The sequence below is a fragment of the Pelophylax lessonae genome (assembly GCF_965119305.1).
Source record: "Pelophylax lessonae genome assembly, chromosome: 5".
Classification (NCBI taxonomy): domain Eukaryota; kingdom Metazoa; phylum Chordata; class Amphibia; order Anura; family Ranidae; genus Pelophylax; species Pelophylax lessonae.
This window is the reverse complement of record NC_138772.1, coordinates 39,762,026-39,788,248: the sequence shown is the minus strand read 5'-3', so window position 1 is coordinate 39,788,248 and position 26,223 is coordinate 39,762,026. Positions and strand designations below refer to the sequence as shown.

Here is a 26,223-nt window from a genome sequence, read left to right as displayed (position 1 = left end):
AAATTTCCCTTTCTAGTACATATCTTCTCCCCCCCCCCCCCCATTTCAAATTCCTCCCTCCCAGCACTAATTTCCCCCAAATCCCTCCTCCTAGCACAAATGTCCGTCCCCCCCCCCCCCCATGTACCCTCCTAGAGCAATACTTACCCCCTGCTAAACCCCAAATTCCCCCACCCAACACAAATCCTCTCTCCCAAATCTCCTTGTGGCACGCCCCCCACTTCACATGATGCCCAGGGCAACTGTCCCTCCTGCCCACCCCTTGTCCAAGCCCTAAATGCAGCCAGCGCATGTATGAATCGCTAAGCTGCAATATAATAAGCGTTTGCCTTTGGGTTTAATATTGCTTTATACAATATGATATAAATGTGTGGGAATATGTTTATGAAGAGAATGTTGGGAAAAGTGTGTCACATACCTATGTAGCATATTTACATTCCAAATTCCTCTTTCTGCTTATTCCCTTTGGATACAACAATCTGCTTCTTTAACAAATGTTTGCGCTGCATTAACCCCCCCCCCCCCCTGTGTTTATTCTGTTCAGGCAAGGAGCTCAGTCCACTCGGGATGAATTAACCACGTCAGCTTTCCTTACTGTGCAGCTGGATCGCTCTCTGGGGGGACAAGCTGTCCAGGTGGGTTTGGATCTCAGCTGTACCGCAGTACTCGAGGGCTTGCAGCCATTGTACAGGTCTATGGGGGGGGGGGGGTGATGTCAGGTCACACGCATGCACATAGTCAGGGCTGCTGTTAGAAATCATGGGGCCCCGTACTGCCTACCTGGCAGCCCCTCTTAATGTATTAGGACAATATTTTCTCTAAAAATACACTAAAATCATTATTAGCGGCCACAAAGATAACAGAGAACCCGTGTGAATTACCCTTTTTATTAAAAAAAAAAAAATTATATATATTTTTAACCATTTTTTTTAACCACATTAAGACTGCCCGCCGCATATTCCCCATGCACACAGGTCGTTTTTGCGGCTGCTGTTAGGAGCATCAGCCGTTTTTTTTTTTTTTTTCAATCAGTGCATATTTTTAGCACTGATTACTGTAGTAATGTCACTGGTACCCTCAAAAGTGTAAAAAATGTCAGTTAGGGGTCCGATCTGTCCGCCGCAATTTCGCAGATCGCCACCATTACTACTTAAAAAAAAAACAATAAAAATTACATAAATCTTTCCCCGTAGTTAGTAAACGCAATAACTTTTGCGCAAACCAATCAAAATACGCTTATAGTGATTTTTTTCACCAAAAATATGTAGCAGAAAACAAATTGGCCTAAAAAGTTAAATAATTTAGATTTTTACATTATTATTTTTTTTTTTTTTTAGAATTTCATATAAAAAAATGTGAAAAATATTATTATTTTTTCAAAATTGTCGCTCTTTTTTTGTTTATAGCGCAAAAAATAAAAATCGCAGAGGTGATCAAATACCACCAAAAGAAAGCTCTGTTTATGGGAAAAAAGGACATCAATTTTGTTTGGGTACAGCGTCACACGACTGCGCAATTGTCCGTTAAAGTCACGCAGTGCCGAATCGCAAAATAGGGCCTGGTCTTTGAGCAGCCAAATCTTCCAGGGCTTAAGTGGTTAAGCTGCAAAAAAAATCCAGGACCAGTGTGTTCTGATGACCAGCGTTGCAGCTATAAAAACGTCTGACGCTGCTAAAGACTGAATAACGTTGGGTGACGTTGCTTATACAGTGTTAAGCCACGTTATACGTTTTTTTTTTTATGTGAAAAACAATGGTTCCCTATGGGAGCCCATTGATTTGAAAGGAAGGTGCATCGCAAGTCGGATCAGGATGATTCAACTTAAGGTGCAACTTGCGCTCTGAGAATTTTGGGGGGGAACTCCACGCCAAAATGAAAAAAAAAACAGCGTGGGGGTCCCCCCCAGGTTCCAAACCAGGTCCTTTGGGTCTGGTATGGATTTTGAGGGGAGCCCCACGCCGAAAAAAACGGCGTGGGGTCCCCCCCAAAATCCATACCAGACCCTTATCTGAGCATGCAGGCCAGGAAGGGGGAGGGGACGAGTGAGCAGCCCCACCCCCCCCCCCTGGACCATACCAGGCCACACGCCCACAACAGCACCTTGTCCCCATGTTGATGAGGACAAGGGCCTCTTCCCGCCAACCCTGGGAGGTGGTTGTGGGGGTCTGCGGTCAGGGGTTTATCAGAATCTGGAAGCCACTTTAACAGTGTACAGGGTGCAGAGCTTAGGGGGTGCATGTTGTTCAGAGGTGCTTAGGGGTGCGCAGTGTACAGGGGTGCGTGGTGTTCAATGGTGCACGGTGTACAGGATGCGGAGCTTAGGGGTGCGTGGTGTTCAGGGGTGCACAGTGTACAGGGGTGCATGGTGTTCAATGGTGCCCAGTGTACAGGATGCGGAGCTTAGGGGTGCATGGTGTTCAGTGGTGCATAGTGTACAGGGTGCAGAGCTTAGGGGTGCGCAGTGTACAGAGGTGCGCGGTGTACAGGATGCAGAGCTTAGGGTGCGTGGTGTTCAGGGGTGTGCAGTGCACAGGGGTGCATGGTGTTCAGTGGTGCGCAGTGTACAGGATGCAGAGCTTAGTGGTTCATGGTGTTCAGTTGTGCATACTGTACAGCGTGCAGAGCTTAGGGGTGCACAGTGTACAGAGGTGCGCGGTGTTTAGTGGTGCGTGGTGTACAGGATGCGGAACTTAGCGGTGCATGGTGTTCAGTGGTGCACAGTGTACAGGGTGCAGAGCTTAGAGGCGTGCAGTGTACAGAGGTGCGCAGTGTTCAGTGGTGCGCGGTGTACAGGATGCGGAGCTTAGGGGCGCATGGTGTTCAGTGGTGCACAGTGTACAGGGTGCAGAGCTTAGGGGCGCGCAGTGTACAGAGGTGCGCGGTGTTCAGTGGTGCGTGGTGTATAGGATGCAGAGCTTAGGGGTGCACAGTGTACAGGGGTGCGCAGTGTACAGGATGCGGAGCTTAGGGGTGCGTGGTGTTCAGCGGTGCGCAATGTACAGGGGTGCGCAGTGTTCAGGGGTGCACAGTGTACAGAGGTGTGTGGTGTTCAATGGTGCATGGTGTACAGGATGCGGAGCTTAGGGATGTACAGGGGTGCACAGTGTACAGGTGTGCGCAGTGTGCAGGATGCGGAGCTTAGGGGTGTACAGGGGTGCACAGTGTACAGGGGTGCGCAGTGTACAGGATGCGGAGCTTAGGGGTGCGTGGTGTTCAGGGGTGCACAGTGTACAGGGGTGTGCGGTGTATAGGGTTGCGCAGTGTACAGGGGTGCGCGGTGTTCAGGGGTGAACGGTGTACAGGATGTGGAGCTTAGGGGTGCGCGGTGTTCAAGGGTGCGCGGTGTTCAGGGGTGCGCGGTGTTCAGGGGTGCACAGTGTACAGGGGTGCGCGGTGTTTAGGGTTGCGCAGTGTACAGGGGTGCGCGGTGTTCAGGGGTGAACGGTGTACAGGATGTGGAGCTTAGGGGTGCGCGGTGTTCAAGGGTGCGCGGTGTTCAGGGGTGCGTGGTGTTCAGGGGTGCGCGGTGTTGAAGGGTGCGCAGTGTTCAGGGGAGCGTGGTGTTCAGGGGTGCGCGGTGTTCAGGGGTGCACAGTGTACAGGGGTACACGGTGTTCAGGGGTGCGCAGTGTACAGGGTGCAGCGAGAGAGAAGCTGTCGGTGAATGAATCTGTGAAGTGCAGTCACAGGTGTATCTCCACTTCCAATGTGTGGGTTTATCAGCCCTCTGACCCTCCCCCGATCAGTATTCAGTGCTGAAGATACAGAATAGTTATAAAATTGCAGGTTATTCTTCCTCCTGTCTCCTCGCAGTAACAGAAAATTGTTCTGAAAAGCACCAAGGTCAGAAAACAGCTGGAGAGGTTACATTGTATTTTTCCATGGTTACCGGGGAAGAAGCTGTGGAATGTATCGCTCTGGTCGCTAGATTTTTTTTTTTATACTTTTTCAGCAATCCATTGAGATTTCCAGGAAACAAAATGTATAAATCTATTCACTAAAACATTGCCAAGTCTATTTATAAACTTCTCTAACTATAATTTCCACCTTTACTTTAATATCATACATCCTTTGCACACCAGATGAAATTTAATATTAGCCTGCAGCCTGAGTTCAGTAGGCGGGGCCACGACTACACTAACAGTGAACCGAAGACTCAGAAAATGTGGTCTCTTTCTCCAGTGTAAAGTCGGATGTATAATTTCCAGTAATACACGGATTTGTGATATGGTGTGGAGTGTCCACAATTTATTTTTATTTTTTTTCTAAATAAAGGGGAGTATTTATAGAAAACCTATTTATCCTTTGAAACTGCATCTACATTTGTTCTGTGCTATTGAGGGCGAAATCTAATTTCATCACGCTATTCTCCCTCCAGGTCAAAAGGTTTTCATTTATCCACTTCACCCCCGGAAGATTTACCCCCCCTTCATGACCAGGCCATTTTTTGCGAAACGGCACTGCGTTACTTTAACTGACAATTGCGTGGACATGCGACGCTGTACCCAAATAAAATTACCTTTTTTTCCCCCCACAAATAGAGCTTTTTTTTTGGTGATATTTGATCACCTCTGTGGTTTTTATTTTTTTGCGCTATAAACAAAAAAAGGCCGACAATTTTGAACAAAAAAAAACAATAATTTTTACTTTCTGCTATAAAAAAATGTAAAAATGTCTTTATCAGTTTAGACCAATATGTATTCTGCTACATATTTTTGGTAAGGGGGAGGAGGAGGAGGGGCTTTCTTAGCTATGCACACTCTCCTGCCTGCATGCTTGAGCTAAGGCCAGGTGGATTCCAGTAAGTAAATGCTACATGAATCTTCTGCCCTGACTCAAGATGGCAGGCGGCTGATGTAAACAAAGCCGCCTGCCATTCTCCCTGGTGTAACTGCAGAGATCATACGATCCTGCTATGTAGGATCGTATGTCTCTGTGGTTACATCAAAAGCCACACCCCTCTACAGTTAGAATCACGCCCCTAGGGACACGCCCTTGATCTCTAGTAAAGTTAACCCCTTCCCTGCCAGTGTCATTTTTACAGTAACAGTGCATATGTATAGCACTGATTACTGTAGTAATGTCACTGGTACCCCCAAAAGTGTAAAAAATTTCAGTTAGGGGTCCGATCTGTCCGCTGCAATGTCGCAATCCCACAAAGAAAATCGCAGATCGCCGCCATTACTAGTTAAACCAAAACAATAAAAATGGCAGAAATCTTTCCCTTAGTTAGTAAACGCAATAACTTTTGCGCAAACCAATCAAAATACACCCATTGCGATTTTTTTTTTACCAAAAATATGTAGCAGAAAACAAATTGGCCTAAAATGTTAAAAAATTTTGATTTTTACATTTTTTTTTGGGGAATTTCATATAAAAAAATTTGAAAAATATTGTTATTTTTTAAAAATTGACGCTCTTTTTTTGTTTATAGCGCAAAAAGTAAAAATCGCACAGGTGATCAAATACCACCAAAAGAAAGCTCTATTTGTGGGAAACAAAGGACGTGAATTTCATATGGGTGCAGCGTCGCATGACCGCGCAATTGTCCGTTAAAATCACGCAGTGTCGAATCGCAAAATAGGCCCTGGTCTTTGAGCAGCCAAATCCTCCGGGGCTTAAGTGGTTAAATAGCGCTTTCAGTTTGTGGTGCTCAGATACAGTTTAGTTCCTCCGCTTTCCCTGGGTTGGCCTTGATCCCGAATATTTGCATACCAAAATGTAACCAAATCTGTGCCTAGAGCAGTGATGGCGAACCTTGACATCCCCAGATGTTTTGGAACTACATTTCCCATGATGCTCCTGCACTCTGCAGTGTAGTTTAGCATCATGGGAAATATAGTTCCAAAACATCTGGGGGTGTCGAGGTTCACCATCACTGGCCTAGAGCGTGCTCCTTGCACGCTCCCGGCAGAGTTACCGGCACCTAACAGAAAGCTTGTGGCGATTGGGAGCTTTTCGATCATGTGGCCATTGTGACAACCAATCACGGTGGTCATATGATCTCAAACCCCGCCCCATTTTCTGGCATTTGAACCCCCTTAAAGGGCTGGGAGACGACGACATTAAGGTGTTACTATAATAGTCTGCGCCATCTAGTGGCCATAATGTGGTATTGTCTCGATTTGCTGTATTCTACATGAATAAAGAAGATCTGATCTAGAGAGGAAATATCTTTATAACATTGGATATTTCTCCCGTTCACTCACATGTAGTTTCACAGGACTAATAGTGCTGCAAGATATTTTATAAATACGCCCCTTTAAAATTTGGAGGCCCTTCTCATAGCTTTGTTGGGAATTCTCAGATTATTAATGTATTGACGCATATTGAACATTGATTAATAAGGAATGTAATTTTATACGATAATATCACAGGCGTATAGTGACCTGTTTTCAGACTTGGAAGGATGACGGTCTCCATGTTTCCTCTTACAGGTCAGAGTGACTCAGGGGAAAGAGCCGCAACATTTGCTCAGCTTGTTTAAAGACAAACCGCTAATTATATACAAAGAAGGCACCTCCCGTAAGGGCGGACAGGCACCACCCAGCGCCGTGCGACTCTTCCAGATCCGCAGGAATTTGTCCTTTGTCACTCGGATTGTGGAGGTAATATTACCGGGCATTACACAGTATATGGAGTCAGTGATGGGGAGTATGACCAGACAAAGGTAGCATTCCATCTATGGATGGGGTTTGGTGGGTTCTCTCTCCTGTAACTCTTATATCTCTGGGGGGCTTCACCTGTGAGATCCTTCCGCTGACGACCCCTTCTCTGCCTTCCGATGAGTAGGACCCCATTAGGAATGCAGCAGAAGTCATGGGGGGATTCACAGAGATGTCACCAGAGATGTGCAAAGATTTTCTATGACTTTACAGTTTTCAGTGGATTTACCTGTTATGACAATTCCATGTAATGAACCATAAGTGATTACCAAATATAAACATAGTAATAATATTCAAATCTATCTATTATCTTCTATCTCCCATTATCTCTGTCATCTCTATTTCCTTCTATTACATATCTATCTGTCTATTTTTCTATCTATCCCCCCTTTCTATCTATCTATCTATCTATCTATCTATCTATCTATCTATCTATCTATCTATCTATCTATCTCTAATCAATGTATATATCTATATATATATATATATATTCATTCAATCCATCAATCAATCAGTCAATCTATGTATCTATATTTTCTTTCTATCTATCTATCTATCTATCTATCTATCTATCTATCTATCTATCTATCTATCTATCTATCTATCTATCTATCTATCTATCTATCTATCTCTATCTATTCTATCTATCTATCTATCTATCTATCTATCTATCTATCTATCTATCTATCTATCGATCTATCTATCTCGAATTAATTTATCTTATCTATCTATATCTCTATCTATCTATCTATCTATCTATCTATCTATCTATCTATCTATCTATCTATCTATCTATCTATCTATCTATCTATCTATCTATCTATCTATCTATCTATCTATCTATCTATCTATCTCTATCTATTCATCTATCTATCTATCTATCTATCTATCTATCTATCTATCTATCTATCTATCTATCTATCTATCTATCTATCTATCTATCTATCTATCTATCTATCTATCTATCTCTAACCAACCATGCAAGCAATCTGTGAATATATATCTATAAATGGTTTTCACAATTTTTTACAGATAAATATCTGAAAAGTGTGGCGTGCATTTGTATTCACCCCCCTTTACTGTGATACCACTAACTAAAATCTAGTAGAACCAATTGCCTTCAGAAGTCACCTAATTAGTAAATAGATTCCACCGGTGTGTAATTTATTCTCAGAATAAATACAGCTGTTCTGTGAAGCTCTCAGAGGTTCGTTAGAGAACCTTAGTGAACGAACAGCATCATGAAGGCAAAGGAACACACCAGACAGGTCAGGGATAAAGTTGTGGAGAAGTTTAAAGCAGGGTTAGGTTATAAAAAAAATATCCCAAGCTTTGAACATCTCACAGAGCGCTGTTCAATCCATCATCTGAAAATGGAAAGAGTATGGCACAACTGCTAACCTACTAAGACATGGCCGTCCACCTAAACTGACATGAAGAGCATTAATCAGAGAAACAGCCAAGAGGCCCATGGTATCTCTGGAGGAGCTGCAGAAATCCACAGCTCAGGTGGGAGAATCTGTCCACAGGACAACTAATAGTCGGCACTCCACAAATCTGCCCTTTATGGAAGAGTGGCAAGAAGAAAGTCATTGTTGAAAGAAAGCCATAAGAAGTTCTGTTTGTAGTTTGCAAGAAGCCATGTGGGGGACACAGTAAACATGTGGAAGAAGGTGCTCTGCTCAGATGAGACCAAAATTGAACTTTTTGGCCTAAAAGCAAAACGCTATGTGTGGTGGAAAAGTAAAACTGCACATCACCCTGAACACACCATCCTCACTGTGAAACATGGTGGTGGCAGCATCACGTTGTGGGGATGCTTTTCTTCAGCAGGGACAGAGTTGATGGAAAGATGGATGGAGACAAATACAGGGCAATCCTAGAAGAAAACCTGGTAGAGTCTGCAAAAGACTTCAGACTGGGGTAGAGGTTCCCCTTCCAGCAGGTTAATGACCCTAAACATACAGCCAGAGCTACAATGGAATGCTTTAGATTAAAGCATATTCATGTGTTAGCATGGCTCAGTCAAAGTCCAGACCTAAATCCAATTGAGAATCTGTGGCAAGACTTGAAAATTGCTGTTCACAGACGCTCTCCATCCTATCTGACAGAGCTTGAGCTATTTTGCAAAGAGGAATGGGCAAAAATGTCCCTCTCTAGATGTGCAAAGCTGGTAGAGACATCCCCAAAAAGACTTGCAGCTGTAATTGCAGGCAGCAGTTCTACAAAGTATTGACCCGGGGGGGGGGGGGGGGGTGAATACAAATGCACGCCACACTTCACATATTTATGTGTAAAAAAAATGTGAAAACCATTTATCATTTTCCTTCCACTGTACAATTATGTGCCACTTTGTGTTGGTCTATCACATAAAATCCCCAAAAAATTAAATATATTTACGTTTTTGGTTGTAACATGACAAAATGTGCAAAATTTTAAGGGGCATGAAGACTTTTTCAAGGAATTGTATCTATTTATCTATCATCTTTTTTCTTATTCTATCTTTTTGTATCTGTCATCTGTCTCCATCGATCTATCTATCTATCTATCTATCTATCTATCTATCTATCTATCTATCTATCTATCTATCTATCTATCTATCTATCTATCTATCTATCTATCTATCTATCTATCTATATATCTATAAGATGTCTATCTGTCTGTCTGTCTATCACTAAGCCATTATCTGTCTCTATCTATCTAATCTATTTATCTTCTGGTCACATTTCCTCTTGGAAGGTTTTCTGTGCCCCAGTTTCCAGACACGACTCTGACTATGTTCCTGTGACATTCTGTTTGTAGGTGGAAGCAGATGCATCTTTGCTGAATTCCAATGATGTGTTTGTTTTAAAACTGAAGAACAATTCCGGGTATCAGTGGGTGGGAAAGGGAGCTAGCGGAGAAGAAGAGAAAGGGGCAGACTACATAGCCGGAGTCTTGAAATGCAAAGCTGCAAGGATTTCAGAAGGACAGGAACCAGGTTTGTATTTCTCTGTAAATCTTTATAACAGCTTCTTCCTATCTAAAGGGAACCTATTCACTTTTCATATTACTGTTTAGGAATTTGCTCTTTGGTAACCCTTACTGCAGGGGTGGACTGGGCAGGGGGGCAAATGCCCTCCAGGCTTCTCTGATGCCCTGTAAAGGCTGCTTGCGCCACAGATATGCCTGAAAGCTCCCTGGTGAAAGAAAGTAAAAAGTCCCAAAGTGTGGGCTAAGGACAAGGACAGAGCACGGCATTAAGGGTGTATGCTGTGTTTGAGAAGAAGCTGGCTCCGTACCCCACCAGAGGCTCTCCTCCCCTGGCCCACCTCGGCTCCCCCTGGAGCTCGGACCTCCCTTGCCGGCCAGTTCAGGAACCCAGACTCTGTGCAGTAGGCACTGTCCAGCCCAACCTACCCGGTGAGCATAGAGTACCTGGAGCTTCAGCCTGGGATGTGGGTCAGGAGAAAGCAGGAAAGAGGGAGAGTAGGTGGGGGGATGAGTCACTGCACCATGGGCCTCTGGGCTGTATTTGAACCCTCTGCTAAAAGTTGCCAGTCAACCCCTGCCTTACTGCACCTTACTCTCCTTGTATAACCTACCAACCTTTGCTCTGTAAGAGCACCAAATCCATTGGGAATTACATTGCTCGGTGGACCAGCTTTGGAGTCTTATGGAACCCATACTGCTTCACTCTTCTAACATAACCCACCAACCTAAGAGCATCAAATCTATTGGGAATTCCATTGTGTGGTTGCAGTTGACTGTCGTAGAAAGGACCCATCCCTCTACGATGCAATATGCCCAATAAAGGGAAACTGAACTACTTTACTAGGGTGTAGCTCTTTTCTTCACTCAACATTCCCTCTTTAAGTCTACAAATATGCTTTGCATTTGTGTAAATTAGAAAACTGAGCCTCCATTAGTGTAGGGGGATGAAACTTTATAAAATCTGTCGATGGCTCCTCTCACTTGCGCCTGGTCTTAGCAAGTGGGACCCTAAATTGACATACCCTTATTCACCAAGCTTGAACCAGATATTTAAATATGTTCTCTAGGCATGACTCCCTTTCCCACCATCCATTACCCCTAACTGCCAGTTAGGGAATATCTAAAAGCCCAAAATACTCACCTAAATCCATGGTGAGTGGTGGTGGGTGGAAAACCCAAAAAGGTAGCAACAGTTGTGACAGTTCCTGGATGGATGCTTAGATTGCCCATGCACACAGCGAAGCAGAAGATGGGGTAATTTTATAGGGCAGTGGACAGGGATGTAAGAAAATGGGTCAGCAGGACGGAGGGGAGGAGTCAGAAGAGCAGAGGAGAGTGGGTCAGTAGGGGAGTGTACAGGAATTGGTAAGGCAGGAGTCAGCAAGGTGGAGGACAGGGGTCAGCAGGGCGGAGGACAGAGGTCTGCAGAGTCGAGGATAAGGGTCAGCAGGGCAATGTACAGGGGTCAGCAGAGCCAGAGAATGGGGTCAACTGAGCCAAGGACAGGGATTATCAGGGCAGAGGACAGGGGTCACTGCTGGTAGGGCAGATGACAGGGGTCACTGCCAACAGGGCACTGGATAGAGCTCTTTCACCCACCCCTGCACAGTCTGAGCACATGCACTAAGATCTCCTCCTCCCCACAGCACATTAACTGAAACACTATTCCCTTCCACGACAGCTCTCTCTTCCTCAGCAGGAATAGTATGGGTTAGGTCCTCAATCAGATTTAGTAGCTTTCACTTTCAGCCCTAAAAGACTGAGCCTTTAGGGCCTGGATCTCACCCAGGATCCCCTGGATCTAACTCAGGATCTCAAAGTCAGGTCACAACCTGTAGGCAAAGATCCTTCAACAAGCGTGCACCAGATATTTATAGCTGTTCTCTGGAAATCACTCCGCGTGATTCCGCCATCCTTTATCCCCAAAATAATTACCAGTTAGGCAAAATCTACTGTAAGAGTCCGAAATTCACACCTAAATCCTTGGTCATGTGAGTCCTTAGACTTATTTCTTCCTACGCTGCACCTTTCTCGCTATCCAAAAAATTGAAGGTATAACACAACATATTGTATCTTTCTGCTTTCTTTTTGGCAGATGAGTTCTGGAGTGCCTTGGGAGGTAAAAAGAAATATCAGACATCGCCTCTGTTGGTCTCCCAGCTGGAAGATCACCCAACTCGATTGTTTGGCTGCTCCAATAAGACCGGGAGATTTGTGGTAAGCCTGCATTCTTGAAGTAAATATTTGAAATAAGCTCACATTAATGCTTTTTTTTTTTTTAAAGAGTGGGAATGAGTTAGAATTCTGTCAGGTTTTTATTTTGTCTGTGGCTTCATTGAGGAGATGTTCTGTTACTTCTTGTCTTTGTGACACCCGTACAAGCAATGGGGGAAGCCATTGTTACTGGGACAAGAAGGTACAAACAGGGCTAAAAAATATTGTCTGAAGTTTGATTAGGAAAAGAAATAGGTCGCACTCCGTCCTGGAATGAAGTTGCTTGAATTTATTGAAGTGTCATCATGCCAAACATCCAAACAGACAGAAATTATTAACGCGTTTCACACGGGTCTCCGTGCTTGTTGGTTGTGAACAAGCACGGAGACCCGTGTGAAACGCGTTAATAATTTCTGTCTGTTTGGATGTTTGGCATGACGATACTTCAATAAATTCAAGCATCTTCATTCCATGATGGAGTGCGACCTATTTTTGTCCTATAATATTTCTACGGTGGTGAGCCGAGGTGAGCACCCCGGCTGGATTGCAGAGCACAGCTGAGTGGTGTTGCTCTTTCCTTTGCATTACCTGAAGTTTGATTAGGGTTGATACAAAAATTTGGACGCCATTATATTGGGTGGTGACTTAGATTTCCAAAAGTTTTCTGAAAGTAATGGGTAAAAGGATTCTCCAAGGGCTGCTTCTGCCTTATATCTGTTCCTGCTGTTGCATGGGCACCCTTAGCTTGACTGCCAGTGCTACCAGGTTTTACCCTTCTATCCTTGTAGCCCTGGTAACTAATATCTAAATATGAGTATGTAACATGGTCCAAAAGGTGGAGTTAGTCTTTAAATTTAACTCCGCACAATGAAAGTTATATCTTGCAGTGGGGCTGTGCCCACACTGCAAGGTTTAAATGCTCTATAGGTCAAGGGCAGGGGTGTCAAAACTTTTTAAACAGGGGGCCAGTTTACTGTCCTTCAGACTTTAGAGGGGCCGAACTTTGGCCAGTGGGAGTAGAAAATGTCCTAGTGTCAGTGGGAGTGGACAATGCCACATCATTGGTATCGGTGGGAGGAATAGTGCCCCATCATTGGTATCGGTGGGAAGAATAGTGCCCCAAACATTGGTATCAGTGAGAGGAATAGTGCCCCAAAAATTGGTATCGATGGGAGGAACAGTACCCCATTGTTGGTGTAAGAGGGAGGAATAGCACCCTATTATTGGTATCAGTGGGCGCAAGGGTGCCTCATCATTGGTATCGGTGGGAGGAATAGTGCCCCATGCAGGCCTTCCCATCCACATCAGTGCCTGACCTCACAAATGTGCTTCTGGAAGAATGGTCAAACATTCCCATAGACACACTCCTAAACCTTGTGGACAGCCTTCCCAGAAGAGTTGAGGCTGTTAATGCTGGAATGGGTGGGCCAACTCAATATTGAACCCTACAGACCTAGACTGGGATGCCATTAAATGTAATGTGCGTGTAAAGGCAGGCGTCCCAATACTTTTGGTAATATAGTGTATATGACCTACACATCCTATAGGAGATCATCCACACCACATGCTCCGTCTCCTGTGTTTCTCATTTCTGTGATTTCTTGCTTTATGTGTTGGAGTCCTTGGAATGGCACTCAGTATGTTGGATAGCATGTGATGTATTTTATTGTTTGTAACGAATGTACCAACGCATACCTAGATTCTATGCTTACAAGCTGTACTCTTGTTTTAAGCTTAAAAATTAAAGACAAAAACTGTGAAAATGAATAACATTGTCTAAATTGCGCCATTAATTCCTAGATTGAGGAAGTACCTGGAGAATTCACGCAGGATGATTTAGCAGAAGATGATGTTATGCTGTTGGACTCATGGGAACAGGTAGGAGAACAAAGTACATTTGTGTACAAAAACTGATTTGCATTTTTGATTTGCATTTTACATGCAGTCATTTGCATACATAAGCCTTTCATTACAGTAAGGGAGTTTAATATTATGGAGCTGTAAGAATATCATTTTATATTTTTAATGACATTGTTCCCACCAAACTTCTAAAATTGCAGAAGAAGAGCACCTGTAGATGACCAATTATGGACCAGCCTGTAAGATGCCAACCACTTGTCCCACCACTCCAGCAGTGGTGGACAGTGTGACCAAGAGGCTCCCATTCTTATCTTGGTCTTGGAGAATCCCTGCTAAAATCAGTTCGTTGGGGGTCAATGGGAAACATGCTTCTTACATTGGAGGCCAATGGTGTTCCAAATGCCACTCTTACAGACAGGCAAAAAGATTATTGGTGCAATGAAGCCAAGTGGTGTTGGATCTGGAACTAGGCAGCCTCCAGCCTCCATAAATGGGAGATTATTCAGCCACAGCTCAGTGAAACCCTAAGAAACTCTGAAGGAACCCTATGGTTCAATGAAAGCCTTGTTGAAGCTCAAGGAACTCCTAGCAAACACTGAAAGAACCCTATGGTTCCTCAGATCCTGGTTGAGAATGGCTGATAAAGATTGAAGTGAGCTGTGGTCAGGTCTACAAGTAAGTTCCCGAGTCCCTGGTATAGTCAGCTCTGGCCAGCAGAGCTAGGGCCCACCAACTTATGATTCCTCCTTATGAGGCCTACGATTGTAGTTTTTGCCTAACAGGGAGAGGGTTGGTCCAAGTTCCAGCTACAAGAAGTTAGCATTTTCATTATAGCGCCACCAAGTTTCAGTGTTTCTATAAAGCTTTAAATAAAATCTATACTGATCATTTATGTAGGCTGCCATTGAACTTTATTTTTGAAAATGTTAGTTGCCTGGCTACCATGTTAAATCCAAGCAATACCATGGCCTGGAGAAAAAAGAACCATCACAGTCAATGGTAAATCCATAACTTTAATACTTTCTGAGCTTCTGATCCAGGAAATATATGCAAATTAGAAAGTCTGCATGCTTGTTCCAGATCATTTCTCATTATATTCAGGGGCCAAAGACAACCAAGCTATTAGCATTTTCAGAAGGAGGTCAGCATTGGCAGCCTCCATATATTATTTAACCCAGAAGAACAATGCAGAGCACCACATTCAAAGATAAAAGTCCAAAGGTGTTTATTTACAAGAGGAAGCTGCAAAGGTAGCCAACATGTTTCGGGGGCGGAAATGACCCCTTTATCAGGGTTTCCATTGTTGAATATTGTAAATCGTGTAGGTCAGTGTTTTTCAACTCAGTGGGGATTAGCACCCTGTGGGGAGGTGGCGGCACCCTGTTTTTATTTTTTTGGACTGCACTGGGGTACTGTGTACACGGTACCCTGTTTACCTTTGATTAGTGTCATTAGTTGCAATGGTTTGGACAGGTTGGCCTCCAACACCATAACAGCCAATGACCAAGACCATGACGCATTTCATCATTCGTTGCAGTTGTGTTGGCAGCTGGTTGCCTGCAACATGGCAATGCATGACGCTGTTTCAGGGCAGGAGGTATGCAGGCCTGCCACCAGTAATCAGGAGAGGACAACAGTCCACCACCTCTAGACCTGTTCCCCCTTCTGCCGTGCTGCTGGAGCCAAAATATAGGGCCTAGATGTGAAGAGGAGGCAGTATGATTTGTGGGCTCTGTGATGGGGGGACTGTGTGATTGGGGGGCCCTGTGATAGTGTAACTATGTGATTGGGGGCTCTGTGATGCAGTAACTATGTGATTGGGGGGCTCTTTGATTGGCTGATTGTGTGATTGATGGGCTTTGTTATGGGGGAACTGTGTGACTGGGGGCTATCTGATGAGGTGGCTGTGGGATTGGGGGGTTTAGTGATGGGGGAACTGTGTGATTAGGGGCTCTGTGAAATGGGGACTGTGTGATTGGGGGAGTTTCTGTTGTGATGAAAGGACTCTAGTATGGGTGTTCTCTGTCATGGGTCTTTGGTTGGGTGACTATGTGATTGGGGACTTTGTGATAGCAGGGAATGTGTGATTTGGGGGGGGGGTCTTTTCTGGGGTGACTATGTGATTGGGGGGCTTTGTGATAGCAGAAACTGTATTATAGAGGGGGAGGTTGTGATGGGGTGACTCTTCGCTTGGGGGCTCTTTGATGGGGGGCCTGTTTGATTGGGAGCTCTATGATGAGGGCCTGTGTGATTGGGGTTCTCTGATGGGGGGGTACTGTGTGATTGGCGTTCTCTGATGGGGGGGACTGTGTGATTGGGGGTTCTATGATTGGAGGAGATTCTGTTGTGATGAAAGGACGCTAGGATGGGTAATCTTCTCTGTCATGGGTCTTTGGTTGGGTGACTATGTGATTGGGGACTTTGTGATAGCAGGGACTGTGTGATTTGGGGAGGGGGGCTTTGGTGGGGTGACTATGTGATCGGGGGGCTTTGTGATAGCAGAGACTGTGTTATAGAAGGGGGGGGGGGTTGTGATGGGGTAACTCTGTGCTTAGGGGCTCTTTGATGGGTTGACCATGTGATTGGTGGGCTCTGTCACTGAGGGGGTCTCTTTTGTGATGGGAGGACTCTAGGATGGATGGTCTCTCTCATGGGGGCAGAGCTGTCTTTAACGCAGGGCAAAAGGGGCAGCTGCCCTGGGCCCAGTAATTGTTGCGGGGCCCAAAGCAGCTGCCCCTTGAGCCTGCACTGCCCGCAAATAGTTGATAAGTGGATTCAGGAGGGCCCAAGAAAATGTTTGCCCAGGGTCCAATCGATATTAAAGACGGCCCTGCATGGGGGTACTCTGATTTGATGGGGGCTCTCATATATAAGGGGACCACTGATGTATAGGGGGGAACTCTGGTAAGATGGGGAAACTCTAGTGTGATAGGGAGACTCGTATATGAAAGGGAGAACTCTGATGTTCATTTCATCAAGGCAGTCTTGCGCATTGTCTCTGCCTTAGGTTTTCCATTGAGAAGCAACTTTGACATTTTTTACATTTTAGATGGGGCGGGGGATTGAGATTTTGCATACTTTTAAAGGATGCCATTACTGGAAGTTTGGGAAACACTGATGTAGATGATGGACAGATTACATAAAAAACAACTATATGTCATTTTTCCCTGCAATTAAAGTGCGGCTGTCCTTGAAAAATCAGAATACAGTATAAGTTCCCCATTGGCCATAACGACTCTTCTCCACGCCGTCCTCAGATGTATTATTGAACGCTATCAGGTAGCTCCTTACTGTGATTCCATAAAAGATATTATAACACTTTCTGCAATGTGCGGATACCTGCACATTGCTTTTCAGCTGCCTTTTCATTCCTGAAAGTAGAAATTATCACAGGATGAGAATCGATTGTAAGGCTTGGCCTTAATAACAGTCTTCTCCAAGGTCAGTCTCTGCTGATGTGAAATCCCAGAGATGTGCAATGGCTTTTTTTTTCTCTTTTCAGCTATTTTTGTGGATCGGAAAAGATGCTAATGAAGTGGAGAAGAAAGAGTCCCTGAAATCAGGTAAGGATTTTATACTGTACTGCAGGTGTCCTGCTGTCACCACTGAAGAATACATCTGCTTGGATTTGGGCTAAATGAGGAACAATGAGAAGAAAGATCAAAATGTACCAATAAAAAGAGTCGCTGTGTTTTAAATATAAAATACTTCTAGTGGTGGGAAGTGACATTTCTAGTTAGTCTCACTGCTTACCGATCATTCTCACTCTCTCTACAACCTCCTTTAGATTTTTCCTACAACTATCTAAATTTAGATATAACATCCTTCACTTCTAGGAAGGCTTTCCACAACATTTTGAAGCCCGTCTGCAGAAATTTGCCAAAACATCAGATAAAGGATGAGAGCGCCACAAGTTTTTACTTGGGTGCAGTGCTGTATTTTGGCCTAGGCCAACAAGGCCCAGGCCTAGGGCAGCACTTTGCAGGGGGGCAGCAAAAAAAAACGCCCCCCCCCCCCCCTCCACCTGAGACTCTTTTGGCCACTGGTTGCTAGAGCCATATCTCCCACCTCTCTCTGTCTCTCTCTCACCCCCTTCCTCTCTCTCTCACACTCACTCACCCCCCCCCTCTCTCTCTCTCACCCCTCCTTTCTCTCTCACCTCTCTCTCTCTCTCTCTCACCCCTCTCTCTCTCAGCCCCTCCTCTCTCATCCCCCCTCTCTCTCACCCCCTCTCTTTCTTTCTCTCTCACCCCCCTCTCTCTCATCCCTCCCTCTCTCTTATCCCTCCCTCTCTCTCTCTCTCTCTCAGCCCCCCCCCCTTCTCTCTCACCCCCCCTCTCTCTCAGGGGTTCATGCTGGGAATTGGAGTCCTTTGATTTTGGAGGGAGTCACATCCGTTAAAAAGAAAGGAGTGGGGCGAATTTATATAGGAGTCGGAAGGGGGGCGCCCTATTTTAGTCTTGCCTAGGGCAGCACAAAACCAAAATACACCACTTCTTGGGTGGTCTATTGATTAAACATTCATTGGACGAATGTCACAAGCCTAGAAGTTTTTCTGTAGTTTTCTCTAAATTAATTATTTCCTATCATCGTCAGTTCCATCTAGTGGACAAAACTGAGTATTTTTTCTGATTGAGCTATTTCAGAAAACAAATATCGCATTTTGGCCACTAGATGGAGCTAGCAATTGTAGGATATAGGCCTAATAGAGAAAATACAGAGCAACTTCATGCAGGCTTGGTGAATAATTGTGACATTTGTCTAACAAATAGTTTAGAACTAGACCCCTGAGTCTAGTACAAGTTTATTTATCTTGCCATTATGTCAGAAGATAAATCCAACACGTTTTGAGGGCCCACAACTCCCCCTTCATCAGTGCTTGAGTGCTGGCAATGTTTGGGGTACACTGGACAATGATTGTATAAAATAGGGATTGGAATGATCACAGGTTGCCAGTATAGTAGACTATACATGGCCAGAGGTTTACACTGTTTGTCTGGTGACCAGCAATCATTCTAATCCTTGTTTTTTACAATTGTTGTGTAGTATTCATCTACCAAACCTTGAGCTCATCCCTAATCACAACATTCACAGAGGACAAGGGTATGGCTGTCATACTAATCCTTTCTGAGTCCCTGACCCCAAACAAGCAATGATATTAGGAGGTCCAAGTGAGGACAGAGCTCCTGATATGCACAATTCTTCTGGTTCAGCAGCCGAGAGTCACAAGTAGCTGGCAGGACATGTATGGTTGACTTATATTGTCACTCATGTTTTCTGCTTTCACAAGAACCCAATTGTCTCCACTGACTACCACTGCAACAACAACATTTTCCAATGAACACTACTGTACCTGAACACACTGACTGCCACTACACCTGGGAAGTCCTCCACTGACTGCTACTGCACCTGGGAAGTCCTCCACTGGCTGCCACTACACCTGGGAAGTCCTCCACTGACTGCTACTGCACCTGGGAAGTCCTCCACTGACTGCTACTGCACCTGGGAAGTCCTCCACTGACTGCCACTGCACCTGGGAAGTCCTCCACTGACTGCTACTGCACCTGGGAAGTCCTCCACTGACTGCTACTGCACCTGGGAAGTCCTCCACTGACTGCCACTGCACCTGGGAAGTCCTCCACTGACTGCCACTGCACCTGGGAAGTCCTCCACTGGCTGCTACTTCACCTGGGAAGTCCTCCACTGACTGCTACTGTTCCTGGGAAGTCCTCCACTGACTGCTACTTCACCTGGGAAGTCCTCCACTGACTGCCACTGCACCTGGGAAGTCATCCACTGACTGCTACTGCACCTGGGAAGTCCTCCACTGACTGCCACTACACCTGGGAAGTCCTCCACTGACTGCCACTGCACCTGGGATGTCCTCCACTGACTGCTACTGCACCTGGGAAGTCCTCCACTGACTGCCACTGCACCTGGGAAGTCCTCCACTGACTGCTACTGCACCTGGGAAGTCCTCCACTGACTGCCACTGCACCTGGGAAGTCCTCCACTGGCTGCTACTTCACCTGGGAAGTCCTCCACTGATTGCCACTACACCTGGGAAGTCCTCCACTGACTACTACTTCACCTGGGAAGTCCTCCACTGACTGCTACTGTTCCTGGGAAGTCCTCCACTGACTGCTACTTCACCTGGGAAGTCCTCCACTGACTGCCACTGCACCTGGGAAGTCATCCACTGACTGCTACTGCACCTGGGAAGTCCTCCACTGACTGCCACTACACCTGGGAAGTCCTCCACTGACTGCCACTGCACCTGGGATGTCCTCCACTGACTGACACTACACCTGGGAAGTCCTCCACTGACTGCCACTACACCTGGGAAGTCCTCCACTGACTGCCACTGCACCTGGGATGTCCTCCACTGACTGACACTACACCTGGGAAGTCCTCCACTGACTGCTACTGCACCTGGGAAGTCCTCCACTGACTGCTACTGCACCTGGGAAGTCCTCCACTGACTGCCACTGCACCTGGGAAGTCCTCCACTGGCTGCTACTTCACCTGGGAAGTCCTCCACTGATTGCCACTACACCTGGGAAGTCCTCCACTGACTGCTACTTCACCTGGGAAGTCCTCCACTGACTGCTACTGTTCCTGGGAAGTCCTCCACTGACTGCTACTTCACCTGGGAAGTCCTCCACTGACTGCCACTGCACCTGGGAAGTCATCCACTGACTGCCACTGCACCTGGGAAGTCATCCACTGACTGCTACTGCACCTGGGAAGTCCTCCACTGACTGCCACTACACCTGGGAAGTCCTCCACTGACTGTCACTGCACCTGGAAAGTCTTCCACTGACTGCCACTACACATGGGAAGTCCTCCACTGACTGCCACTGCACTTGTGAAGTCCTCCACTTACTGCTACTGCACCTGGGAAGTCCCCCACTGACTGCCACTGCACCTGGGAAGTCCTCCACTGACTGCCACTACACTTGGGAAGTCCTCCACTGACTGCCACTGCACCTGGGATGTCCTCCACTGACTGCCACTGCACCTGGGAAGTCCTCCACTGACTGACACTACACCTGGGAAGTCCTCCACTGACTGCCACTGCACCTAGGAAGTCCTCCACTGACTGCCACTGCACCTGGGAAGACCTCCACTGACTGCTACTGCACCTGGGAAGTCCTCCACTGACTGCTACTGCACCTGGGAAGTCCTCCACTGATTGCCACTGCACTTGGGAAGTCCTCCACTGACTGCTACTGCACCTGCACACTTCTCCAATGATCTCTAATGCACTTGTGCACTTCTCTACTGATTACTACTGTATGTGGACAGTCCTCTGCTCACTGCCAAAGCACCTGCTCCCTCTTCTACTGACTGCCACTGCATCTGCACACTCCTCTGCTGACTGCTACTGCTCCTGCGCATTCTTCCAGTAACTGTGACTGCACCTTTGCACTCCTACAATGACTATTACTGCACCTGTGCATTCCTCAATTGACCATTGCTACACCTGCACACTTCTCCAATGGCTGCCACTGCACCTGTGCACTCCTCCACTAAGTGCCATTGCACCTGCGATTTCCTCCACTGACTGCTACTGCACCTGCACACTTCTCCACTGATCTTGAATGCACTTCTCCACTCCTCCACTGACTGCCACTGCAAGTGAGCACTTCTCTGCTGACTTCCACTGCACCTGTTCACCCCACCACTCACTGCCACTGCACCTGCCCACTCCTCCACTGACTTCCACTGCACACTTCTTCACTGATCGCTAATGCACATATGCACTCCTCCACTGACTTCCACTGCGCCTGTGCATATCCTCACTGACTTCAAATGCACCTGCCCACTCCTCCCCTAACTGTCATTGCATCTCTTCTCTTTATTGACACTCCTCTTCTGACTGCATTTGGAAAGGGGTAAACAGTGCACTTCTCCACTGGCTGCCTCTCTACTGGTGCCCTTTCCCACTGACTACAGCAGGGTTGCCATGTCAGATGGCTTATAAAGTGCACAGGTGGGTATTTTTTTCCAGTTGCCAGAAAGTGTTCTTCTAATTTTTCTAGGAATATATACAATATATATATATATATGTTAAAAAAAAAGCATTCCTCTCCTTGGAGGTCTTCAATGCAAACAGTTATTTTGCATTTTTTTTTTGTATTGTAATTAATTTAAATCATTTTGCTAAGATATTTTAATGATCAGAACTTCCTTAGTTTGGCCTGTAGGTGACACTGTTGCAATAACTTACTGGAGATCACATTGCTTTGGAGGGAAAATGTTTCTATTTGTCGTAATAAGGATGCAATGATGTTCTGCACACAGTAACCCATAGCAAGCAATCCGATCAATTTACTGAAGTCAGATTTTGGAATAAATAATTCTGATTGGCTGTTGATTGTTTTAAAAATTTGCAGTTTCTTCCATAGGTTTGCGCAGCCCAATGCATTAGGGTGTGCATAGCAAAACTGAAACACATATTCGGGTGTGCGCATGTGTATATATATACTGACGGTGTCAATAGGACAGTGGACAGTGTCAGTAGAGCAGTGGATGGTGTCAGTAGAGCAGTGGATGGTGTCAGTAGGACAGTGGACGGTGTCAGTAGGGCAGTCAGTGGATGGTGTCAGTAGGACAGTGGACACTGTCAGTAGAGCAGTGGACGGTGTCAGTAGAGCAGTGGACGGTGTCAGTAGGGCAGTGGATGGTGTCAGTAGACGGTGTCAGTAGGGCAGTGGATGGTGTCAGTAGAGCAGTAGACGGTGTCAGTAGAGCAGTGGATGGTGTCAGTAGAGTAGAGATCGGTGTCAGTAGAGCAGTAGACGGTGCCAGTAGAGCAGTGTACGGTGTCAGTAGAGCAGTGGACGGTGTCAGTAGGGCAGTGGATGGTGTCAGTAGAGCAGTGGATGGTGTCAGTAGGACAGTGGACAGTGTCAGTAGGGCAGTGGACTGTGTCAGTAGAGCAGTAGACGGTGTCAGTAGAGCAGTAGACGGTGTCAGTAGAGCAGTGGATGGTGTCAGTAGAGCAGTGGATGGTGTGAGTAGAGCAGTAGACGGTGTCAGTAGAGCAGTGTACGGTGTCAGTAGAGCAGTGGACGGTGTCGGTAGAGCAGTGGGCAGTGTCAGTAGGGCAGTGGATGGTGTCAGTAGGGCGGTGGACAGTGTCAGTAAGGCAGTGGACGGTGTCAGTAGATCAGTGGATGGTGTCAGTAGAGCAGTGGATGGTGTCAGTAGGACAGTGTCAGTAGGGCAGTGGACTGTGTCAGTAGAGCAGTAGACGGTGTCAGTAGAGCAGTAGACGGTGTCAGTAGAGCAGTGGATGGTGTCAGTAGAGCAGTGGATGGTGTGAGTAGAGCAGTAGACGGTGTCAGTAGAGCAGTGTACGGTGTCAGTAGAGCAGTGGACGGTGTCAGTAGGGCAGTGGATGGTGTCAGTAGAGCAGTGGGCAGTGTCAGTAGGACAGTGGATGGTGTCAGTAGGGCAGTGGATGGTGTCAGTAGAGCAGTGGATGGTGTCAGTAGGACAGTGGACAGTGTCAGTAGGGCAGTGGACTGTGTCAGTAGAGCAGTAGACGGTGTCAGTAGAGCAGTAGACGGTGTCAGTAGAGCAGTGGATGGTGTCAGTAGAGCAGTGGATGGTGTGAGTAGAGCAGTAGACGGTGTCAGTAGAGCAGTGTACGGTGTCAGTAGAGCAGTGGACGGTGTCGGTAGAGCAGTGGGCAGTGTCAGTAGGGCAGTGGATGGTGTCAGTAGGGAGGTGGACAGTGTCAGTAAGGCAGTGGACGGTGTCAGTAGATCAGTGGATGGTGTCAGTAGAGCAGTGGATGGTGTCAGTAGGACAGTGTCAGTAGGGCAGTGGACTGTGTCAGTAGAGCAGTAGACGGTGTCAGTAGAGCAGTAGACGGTGTCAGTAGAGCAGTGGATGGTGTCAGTAGAGCAGTGGATGGTGTGAGTAGAGCAGTAGACGGTGTCAGTAGAGCAGTGTACGGTGTCAGTAGAGCAGTGGACGGTGTCAGTAGGGCAGTGGATGGTGTCAGTAGAGCAGTGGGCAGTGTCAGTAGGACAGTGGATAGTAGTTTTTTATTTTTATTATTGTCCTTTTTTTATATTTTACGATTTATTTTATTTTTTTTTACAATTTTTTTGTAGGACAGTGGACTGTGTAAGTAGAGCAGTAGACGGTGTCGGTAGAGCAGTGGGCAGTGTCAGTAGGGCAGTGGATGGTGTCAGTAGGGCGGTGGACAGTGTCAGTAAGGCAGTGGACGGTGTCAGTAGATCAGTGGATGGTGTCAGTAGAGCAGTGGATGGTGTCAGTAGGACAGTGGACAGTGTCAGTAGGGCAGTGGACTGTGTCAGTAGAGCAGTAGACGGTGTCAGTAGAGCAGTAGACGGTGTCAGTAGAGCAGTGGATGGTGTCAGTAGAGCAGTGGATGGTGTGAGTAGAGCAGTAGACGGTGTCAGTAGAGCAGTGGATGGTGTCAGTAGAGCAGTGGATGGTGTGAGTAGAGCAGTAGACGGTGTCAGTAGAGCAGTGGGCAGTGTCAGTAGGACAGTGGACAGTAGTTTTTTATTTTTATTATTGTACTTTTTTTTATATTTTACGATTTATTTTATTTTTTTTACAATTTTTTTGTAGGACAGTGGACGGTGTCAGTAGAGCAGTGGGCAGTGTCAGTAGGGCAGTGGATGGTGTCAGTAGAGCAGTGGATGGTGTCAGTAGAGCAGTGGGCAGTGTCAGTAGGGCAGTGAACGGTGTCAGTAGAGCAGTGGATGGTGTCAGTAGGGCAGTGGATGGTGTCAGTAGGACAGTGGACAGTGTCAGTAGGGCAGTGGACTGTGTCAGTAGAGCAGTAGACGGTGTCAGTAGAGCAGTGGATGGTGTCAGTAGAGCAGTGGATGGTGTCAGTAGAGCAGTAGACGGTGTCAGTAGAGCAGTGGATGGTGTCAGTAGGGCAGTGGATGGTGTCAGTAGAGCAGTGGACGGTGTCAGTAGAGCAGTGTACGGTGTCAGTAGGACAGTGTACGGTGTCAGTAGAGCAGTGTACGGTGTCAGTAGGGCAGTGTACGGTGTCAGTAGAGCAGTGGACAGTGTCAGTAGAGCAGTGGACAGTGTCAGTAGAGTAGTGGACGGTGTCAGTAGAGCAGTGGACGGTGTCAGTAGGGCAGTGGACGGTGTCAGTAGAGCAGTGTACGGTGTCAGTAGAGCAGTGGACGGTGTCAGTAGAGCAGTGGACGGTGTCAGTAGGGCAGTGGGCAGTGTCAGTAGGACAGTGGACAGTAGTTTTTTATTTTTATTATTGTACTTTTTTTATATTTTACGATTTATTTTATTTTTTTTACAATTTTTTTTAGAAGCTTTATTAGGGGGCTTTGGTGAAATATCAGAGGTCTAAACAGAGGGAATCTATGCCACACTGAGTAATTAGGGGGTGCACAGGAACATCTGGCACACCCTGTGCGTACACCTATGGTTTTTTTCTGCTTTATCAAAGAGGCATTATTGTGTCACCTTTAATTTCATAAACCAGGCCAAAATAGCTCTAAAAGTCTTTTTTTTTTTTTTTTTGTCTACTTTTAGCCAAACAGTATATTGAGACAGATCCATCCGGGAGAGACAAGGGAATCCCGATAATCACAGTGAAACAAGGACACGAGCCCCCGACCTTCACTGGCTGGTTCCTGGCCTGGGACTCTAACAAGTGGCAGTAATGAGGCCTTGCCCGAAAATCTGCAAGCATGGGAGAACCTTCTTTTTGATACTTTTTTTTAAATATTTGCTTTTAAGCAGTAACGCAATTCAAATAAAGACATTTCAAGTGGAATATGAGGGGTCAAATCTAAATTATAATTAAAATCCTACTACTTTTGTGTGTTTATTTTATGGCAGAATATAGAAATAGAAAACTTGGGTTACCGATGGAATCCACTGTGGGTGTCGGCTCAGTATGAAGAGCCCATCTTGGTTCTGTGTAATCAAACAGAAAAAGAAAAGTCTCAAATGCTGCATTCCAGACAAACCCAGTAGTTGAAGCAGCCTCAGCTAAGCCCATCAAAACCACTCCCTGACACGTTTCGTCCCACCCACGGGGCTTAGTCATGGACAGGGTGAAACGCATAGTGGGGTGTGGCTTAGGCTGAGGCTGCTTCGACTCTTAGTACTATTGGAGTTGGCTGGAGTGTAGTGTTTGGGACTTTCCCGTTTCTGGAATATTGAAATAGTTAAATTGGTATATTGCCTTTCATGTTCCCTTTTTTTAGAAAATAATCTGTCATATTACTCTGTGTGCCTTGTAATGAATTAACTGGTATGGTTTACAAGAATTTAATGAAAAGTATTTGCACACAAACCCAAATGGATATGTAAAGGGTACACAAGCTTGGGTGAAAATTAGGAAAATCAATAAGGAGATACTAAAGATATATATTCATTTAAAAAAAAAGTGAAGAGCAATTCCTCTTGTTAAACTGCATTCAGATTTCTAAAGTGAAAATGGGGGCAATATAGAATGTTATCAGGCTATTTTCTCTCC

The 26,223-nt window shown here is 45.9% G+C and overlaps 1 protein-coding gene across 1 annotated transcript in view; it reads left to right on the top strand.

The window, feature by feature from the left end:
- Window positions 1–25,603, top strand: part of SCIN (scinderin) — a 216,720-nt gene extending 191,117 nt beyond the window's left edge. Inside the window, exons 10-16 of the mRNA XM_082259059.1 lie at window positions 545–635; window positions 6,438–6,608; window positions 9,468–9,645; window positions 11,734–11,855; window positions 13,653–13,730; window positions 17,215–17,275; window positions 25,272–25,603. Of these exons, the coding sequence (XP_082115185.1) occupies window positions 545–635; window positions 6,438–6,608; window positions 9,468–9,645; window positions 11,734–11,855; window positions 13,653–13,730; window positions 17,215–17,275; window positions 25,272–25,402 (832 nt within the window). The 3' untranslated portion in view covers window positions 25,403–25,603. The remainder of the gene's footprint in view (window positions 1–544; window positions 636–6,437; window positions 6,609–9,467; window positions 9,646–11,733; window positions 11,856–13,652; window positions 13,731–17,214; window positions 17,276–25,271) is intronic.
- Window positions 25,604–26,223: the final 620 nt, after the last annotated feature.